General features: G+C 29.6%; 1 protein-coding gene across 1 annotated transcript; it reads left to right on the forward strand.

Moving 5' to 3' along the window:
• Positions 1-275: 275 nt before the first annotated feature.
• Positions 276-5,957, forward strand: LOC145595001 (caffeoylshikimate esterase-like). The gene is made up of 7 exons (XM_081651353.1): positions 276-578; positions 682-808; positions 942-1,088; positions 2,487-2,617; positions 3,477-3,614; positions 4,469-4,567; positions 5,413-5,957. The coding sequence occupies exons 1-7, from the start codon at positions 552-554 to the stop codon at positions 5,713-5,715; spliced, it is 972 nt and encodes a 323-aa protein (XP_081507479.1). The 5' UTR covers positions 276-551; the 3' UTR covers positions 5,716-5,957.
• Positions 5,958-7,786: the final 1,829 nt, after the last annotated feature.

Raw genomic sequence — 7,786 nt, forward strand, 5'->3', positions numbered from 1 at the left:
TCAAATATGACCCAAACCGAAGTCACTTGAACCCAATCCATACCGCTATATTAGCCACCTTTAGCTAGAATTTTAGTGTCATGACATCATTAGAGCAATTCGTTATTCAATTTTGGATGATAACAAACGCGGATGTTAGACCGAACGGAAAAGGAAAGTCAATCAATTATTAAAAAGAAGATCATATTATAATTAAATAATTTATTAAATCATATGTAGACATGTAGTGCATGAGAATGACATAGCAGAAATCAGATACGTAAGATAATTAAAGATAGATTAATTTCTAATCAATCTCTATCTTCCCTTTAATTCGTTTTAGTTTAAAATATCCCTACATTCTCGCATCTCTATTATCAACAATAATACATTTGTTTATTATTCCTAATCACAACTTGTATTTCATTGAAAAAAAAAAAAATTACAACTTGTATTTTTCTCAATTAAATTAATTTTAGATTCGTCTTCTTCCTCTTAATTCTTTCTATATATATATCTCTTACTTTTAATACTATCTTCACCACCCCAATTCTTCTGCTTTCTACTTTATTATGGATTCTAATGTCAAATTTGAAGAGGTAATTAGCATATATTTAACTATTTTTTATACCTAATATATAGTTTTTAATCAAGAACCCTATGATTTTTATGGCTACTTTTTTTTTTTTAATCTTTTTGCAGGAGTTTATAGTAAATGATAGCGGTTTGAAGCTATATACATGTAGTTGGTTGCCACAAAATGAGGATCCAAAGGCTCTTATTTTCTTGTGCCATGGTTATGCCATGGAAAGTAGCGTTTCCATGCAAGGTATTTATTTATCTATTTAATTGTAATTATTAATTCTAAACTTTGTGCATATAATTTGTTATAAAAATTATATTAATGAAATTTTGAAGATGTTTAATTATGATCTAATGGGGTTTTGTTGATGTGTTTTAAGGGTCGGCGATACGTCTTGTAAAGGCTGGTTACGGTGTTTATGGGATTGATTTTGTTGGACATGGAAAATCTGGAGGGCTTCAAGGTTATATTCCAAGCTTTGAAAATCTTGTTCAAGATTGCTCAGATCATTTCACCAAAGTTTGTGGTAAGTTGTTAATTAACTTTAATTAGCTTTTTTGCATCAAGAAAATAGGAGAATATTTAGCGAAAACTATAACAAAATGGCGTGTTAAATTGTTTTACATTAGTAAGTTAGTAGAAAGTTAATAATCAAGGGTTTTTCATTAAACCCATAAAAATGTTCTTGTATAGATTCTTACAACAATGTATTTTTTCACAATTGGGGGTTCTTCTAAATTTTTTTGTCACAAAATATTAATTGTTTTTTTTTTCAATAATTTCACTAATACGTAATATAAGAACAACATAAAGAAATAGAGCGATCATATTACTAATATTGATGAGACTAAGTAACACGATGATTTATTCAGAGAGTTGTGTTTGGGAGAAAGTGACAAGAACAACTAGTCGTAACTGTCACAAAAAGGACTAATTTCGTTAAAATAAAAGTCAAATTGCTCAAGATTAGTTGTATTTCATTCTTTTATTCAATGTTTAGCCATCAAGTGTTCAAGTGCATAATAGAAGTATTTCCACGGTGTTGACAAAACAAACGTGCATATAGGAATGAATCACTACTAATTATTAGTATATGATGAGTTTTCTTTAAAGTTTAAAAGTCCTTACAAATCAATGAATCATATCTCATTCCTAGTCAACCATATCATTTATTATTATTTTTTTTAATTATTGATTTACTTACCTTTTTTTTTTTTTTGAAATAAATTGATTTACTTACCTTACCCGTATTACATTCACTATATTTTTACTGAATTTAAATTATTATTATCGGCTAAAAATTATTTTTACTACTTGAATAATTTGGTTGATTATCCCCCTTTAGATTTATGGAGATTTTTTTTATTGATATCCATTGTTATTTAATTTTTTTTTTTTTTTTTTTTTTTTTTTTTTTTTTTTTTTTGGGTGAACCGGAAGAGAATAGATTATAAAAATCATTGAATTTAAAATAATACATATAATTTTAATACACCCTCCATTACAAACTAAATATTTAGGGTTCGTTTGGCATTGCTGTGGTTTTCTGTTTTTTTGGTTTTTTGTTTATTAAAAGTATATTATATATGTCACATAATGAATAAAAAATTATTTAGACTTATTAATTCTTCAAAAATAAAAAAAAAAATTATTTAGACTTATTAAAATTATGATAATTTTGAAAACTGACAACAAAAAAGTGGAAACACCTTTTTCTTGTTTCCTGTTTTTGGTTTTTAGTTTTAAAAAAAACAGAAAACTGAAAACCAAAAATGATGCCAAACAAACCCTTAATTTTATGTTTTGCATTATTTACGCCTAAGATTAAACTAGTCATGCTATTTTTCACTGAATCGTCTCAATATATATTTTTCGGCCAAAGTGTGACTAATGAAAAATTTGTGTGTTGTATGTGTTGGTGCAGAAAGAAAAGAGAATGAAAGGAAAATAAGATTTATGATGGGCGAATCAATGGGAGGAGCAGTTGTGTTGTGTTTGCACAGAAAAATGCCAGACTTTTGGGATGGCGCCATTTTAGTCGCACCCATGTGTAAGGTATGTCCTTCCTAATTTCTTAATCACTTTCCTAATTTTCCTAATCTCAATAAATTAGTTAATTAGTTAAATTTTGTCAGACTAATTCTTTTATTTATTTATTTTTTTATTTTTATTTTTATTTTTTTTTAAAGTACGTGATGTTTCTCTCTTTCACACGCTTTGGTCTTCTTGTGCTAGTGTTCCACATGCTCTTCTCTTAAATATTGCCTTTCCGTCCACATTATATTAATTTATCAAGATCGTCCAAGATACTTCACGTTATATTACTCATTTAGATTTTAAACATGAGGTATTTGTTTTCTCTATTTTAATTAAGTGGCTTTGATTTGGAATTTTAAAGTTTTTGATGTGATTTTATTTGGTTTGAATTTGGTCTAATACATATAATATTAGTTATTTTATGATCTATTATAGTCTAATTTTATTTTTATTTAATCTAATCTAATCTGATTTTAATGCGGAGTAAAATAATTTATAAATTATAAGAAAAAGGTTAATCAAACTAAACCTAAACAATTGTATATCTAGTTTTCAACGTTAATTCTTTAATATTTTATAGCATTTATATTAAATTTGTATAAGAAAAATAAGCTTAAAATTCAAATATGAGTATTTTTTTGCTACATTTGAGTTGGGTGGATTTTTTTTTTGGCTAGAAAGGCATGCATGATTTTGTTGTTTTCACTTAAAATTATGTAACAAACCAAATTAGGTAAAACCACTTGGTCCAAACAACAAACAAACAACAATTTTACATATCATAATTTTTGATAATCTATTACTTTTATCTATTTATAACTATTTTTTTTCAAGGGAACTTACTTTATTAATAATTGAATTGGTAACTACTTGCCAGATTGCTGACCATATAAAACCAAGTCCATTTGTGATCAGCTTTTTGACAAAACTTTCCTACATTTTGCCCACTTGGAGACTTATTCCTGGTAGTGATGTCATTGAAGCTGCAGTTAGAGATCCTGAGAGGAAAAAAGAGGTAATTTTTCTTTGTTCAGTGATCGCCAATTACTCCCTCTGTTTTTAAATACTTGCTCTATTTCTCTTGGACACGAATGCCGATGTTAGTACTTGGTCAATAATATCTTTAATTATCAATAAGTATAAATTCTAACAATTGAAAATTAATAATCTATTTACTGAGACGATTCCAACAAGTACCCACAAGACTATATTTTTTGTTATGTATAAATCACAAACAATAGTCAAAGTAGGGTGAATGAATATTGTAAAAAATAGAGTGGAGCAAGTATTTAAAAACAAAGTGAGTACTCCTTAGAAGTGTGAGTACTGGGTCTTTGACTAGAACCCAATAGATTCTAACTGAGTTTGGTGATTTTGAATTCAAGTCATGCTAAACTATTGTGTCCATGCATATCAAATTGTAAATCTAATCACTTTAAGTAATTAGATTATATCGAATTGTTTTGAGTCCTTGACATCTCTATTGTCAATTTTTTTTTACGGTAATTACGGGGTGCCCCCCTATTACAGGATTGGAGGATTGTGAGAAATCAAACCCCCAGCGCATACGGGGCTCTAAAGGAAACAAATGTATTAGCTTCGATTGAAAAACTTGGGTATGAAAGTGTGAAGTTCATAAAAACACAATCATACAAAGTCGTTTATAAGCATAATCTTAACGTGTAATTGATGATGAAGGTGTCAACTCATAGAATAATATGCATTTAGAAGACACCTTTAACTCCTCCAATTGAACATAGCATATTTAATTTTATTTTGAAAATATAATATGAAATCATATTACAAAATACTACTTCAAATTTACAACAAAATGCATGTTATAATCAACGTCTCAATGTAAATTAATAGGTGAGGTCAAATCCATATTGGTACACTGGAAGGCCGCGCTTGAGAACAGCCGAACAGCTCTTTTCTGTTTCCTTGGATCTCGAGAAACGACTAAATGAGGTATGTACACACAATTGTATTCCATTTATTTAACTTCTAACAATTTCGTTAGCAACCAAGCTAAGCTTGGTCTATCGGTGACTTTGTCACCTTACAACTAAAAAGTTGTGGGATCAAACCCCACATTTGGGGTGGAGATTCTCTTACCCTTCCCCCTCACTCCCAAATTGTCTAGCCCGCTAACCCGGATCGGGTTGGACCTGTGAGAGGTTCCGGCCTGGTAAGACCCTTCTCCTTACTCTAAAAAATAATATTAATAAAATAAAATAAAATAAAATTTCGTTAGCAGCGTTTTTTCTTCTTATTACGAGTGTTATCTTTTAAAGGAAACCCCACTTTATTATCATGATAAACAAAAATCGTAAAGAAATTTCTACAAATAAATTAACAAAAATCTTAGTCACCATGATAAATGTTGATATACTTACGAAAATGTCATTATATAAACTTTTTTTTTTGTTTATCGTGATGATAAACTTATATTTTTCCTTTTTTTTTTACCAGCACAAAATAACCTTTTCAACATAATTTGTGTTGAACCAATGAGTAGACCCACAAGTTAGTGAAAGTGTTTCTTAAGATTATTGAAAGAGTATAAAAGTGTTGGGAAGTATTTCTCACATTGAAGAAATAAGAAAGTTGTGTCCACTGTATAAGGCTGAGGGGCTACTTCCTTCATTGCCATATGGTTTTGAGGTGAAACCTCTTTAGTCGTATAAAGTGGTCAGTATTAATGGGTATAGCCCAGACTCATTTATCATTTTACCCTATATTGTTATTTTGAATTTGAAATAAGTTTGGCATTGAAAATAAACTCTGATCAACCCCGTTGTATTCAAACATAGGTAACATTACCCTTCCTAGTTCTCCATGGAGGAGATGACAAAGTGACGGACCCAGCAATAAGCAAGATGCTATACGAGTCGGCTACGAGCCTTGACAAAACCTTCAAGTTGTATCCAGGAATGTGGCATGCTTTAACCTATGGTGAATTCCCTGAAAACATCAACACCGTCTTTAACGACATCATAGGTTGGTTGGATGAGAGATCTCAGGGACCGAACTCGAGGTTAGAGAACGCAAGCAAGGTTAAGGAAGATAGAGAAACTAATGTTACATACCATGAGAAACCTACAACCACAAGTTGATCGTTTGTGGTGTACTTATAATTAAGTTGGTATATAGCTATATATGTCTTGTACATACTGATTGTTAAGATTCGTTCTGTTTTTTATGTGTAATTGCGCCTATTTGTTTCGGGAGTGAACTAGTAAAGAACTTCTATCTTATTGTCTAATGTAAGGCAGATTGATATTTCAATCCAGTTTAACATTATTGTCCCGTTGGTAGATGCAGTCAAATGAACTTTGACTTGTAATTCTATATTTAATTTAAAGTTCAATTATTCCCTCTGTATTTTTTTAGGTGAAACATTTTGATTTTTTGTATTATTAGTTCAATCCACTTTGATTATTATTTATTTATACATAAAAAAAAAATAAAAAAATCAAAAATAATCCAACTTTTGGGTTACCTCTCAAAATAATCCAACACTTTACCTTTAGGTTGCGTTTGGATACAAGTACTTAATTTCAAAAGATTCATTTTAAATCTAGAATTTCAAATCATAGAATTCAATTCCAAAATATATGTTTGGGAAACATTCGAATTTCAATTCTATGATTTCAAATTCTAAATGGTGTTTGGAGGTGAGTAGATTTGTGAAGTAAATTTGGAAATTTATGAATGGATTATCTACATTAATCAATGGTTTAAAAAAAATGGTTAACTAATGTAAAAGACTAGGGGTACACTAAGTGTACAAGATTCCTTTTGTACATCACCAATAAAAAAACGTCAATTCATCAATGTAATAATGGAAACTAAAAAAAGAAGAGGGAAAGGAAAAAAAAGAAGAGGGAAAGATGAGCGGCAAAATTTTCAGCCTAGGCGCCATTGTGAGGAAGGTGAGCGGCAAAATTTTCAGTGGGCGGCAACAATTAATGGATAATACACCATTAATTTCCCAATTAAGTATCAAAATTTCCCATCTTCTCCCCCAAAATTTCATCTTTTCCCCCAAAATTCCTTGACGAAGAACACATCCAATTTGAATAAGGGAAAGAATTGTGAAGAAATTATTCATGTGTGGATATCAATTTCGTCAATCAGTTACAAATATTCGTAGGTAATCTTGTTAGTTGCTGAATTATTTTGTTTAAAATTCCTAGTTTGATGATTTTGATAATTTAGGGTTTTCATTGTTTGATTTTGAAGTAGGTTATTTTTGGGTAAAAATTAGGTCTTTATAAAGATAGATTGAATTGAAAGGGTAAATCATTTAGATTAATAGATTGATTTGTATGTTGTCTTTGGTTTTGTTTCTTGTAAGATGTTATTTAATTGAAGGAGTTTTCTGGGTTCCATTGTAATGGAAGCAATTGTTAAATGGAATCGAGGTTTATTTGCTGTCAATAATTTTATAGCATCTGTTTTTTATACGTAGGATCATTTTGTCAATATTAAATTAAAATATAATTTTATAGTATCTTTTTTTATTTTGTTGGATCTGAAATAAATAACAGTAGTGTGTTTGACATTGTTGCAGTGAAATGGAATGCAAAAACATGTCGCTTCGTTTGAACATTAATCTTAATGAAGTGATAAACGATGTGATTAGCTCAATCAGAGATGCAGATCGAATCAAACGATGTAACATAAGAAGAAGCAACAATGCCATTCGATTATTAATGAAGAAGCTGAGGTTAATAACATTAGTAGTGAAGAGATTAAGGTTGAGGTTAATAACAATATAAATGAACATGATTATCATAATCGGTCAAACGGAGAAGAACAAGTCAGTCGTACTTCGGCTGTGGGTATGTATTTTGCAAGCGGTGAAAAATTTACAAGGCTTTGCCATATGTATGTCTTTGAGAAAATGTTTGTATTTGTATGAATTAGATATCAACCAGTAAGCCAATATTTATATTGATCCTGTTAATTAATACCATTTCGATGTTGTTTAAATTCGGAAAGATGTTGTTTTATAGAATTTGATGCTCAGAAATGCGGAAAGGTTTTGGGTTTGTATGTAGTGGGAGTTTCATAATTTCAGTTTTGAAGAAACCAGACCTTGAACTGTTTTATTGACGATTGGTAACATAAGTATTTAAAAGTACTAATTTTTATTAGGACGTTACTATTTATGGGTAATAG

Source organism: Chenopodium album, chromosome 19 (genome assembly GCF_948465745.1).
Source record: "Chenopodium album chromosome 19, dcCheAlbu1.1, whole genome shotgun sequence".
Lineage (NCBI taxonomy): Eukaryota > Viridiplantae > Streptophyta > Magnoliopsida > Caryophyllales > Amaranthaceae > Chenopodium > Chenopodium album.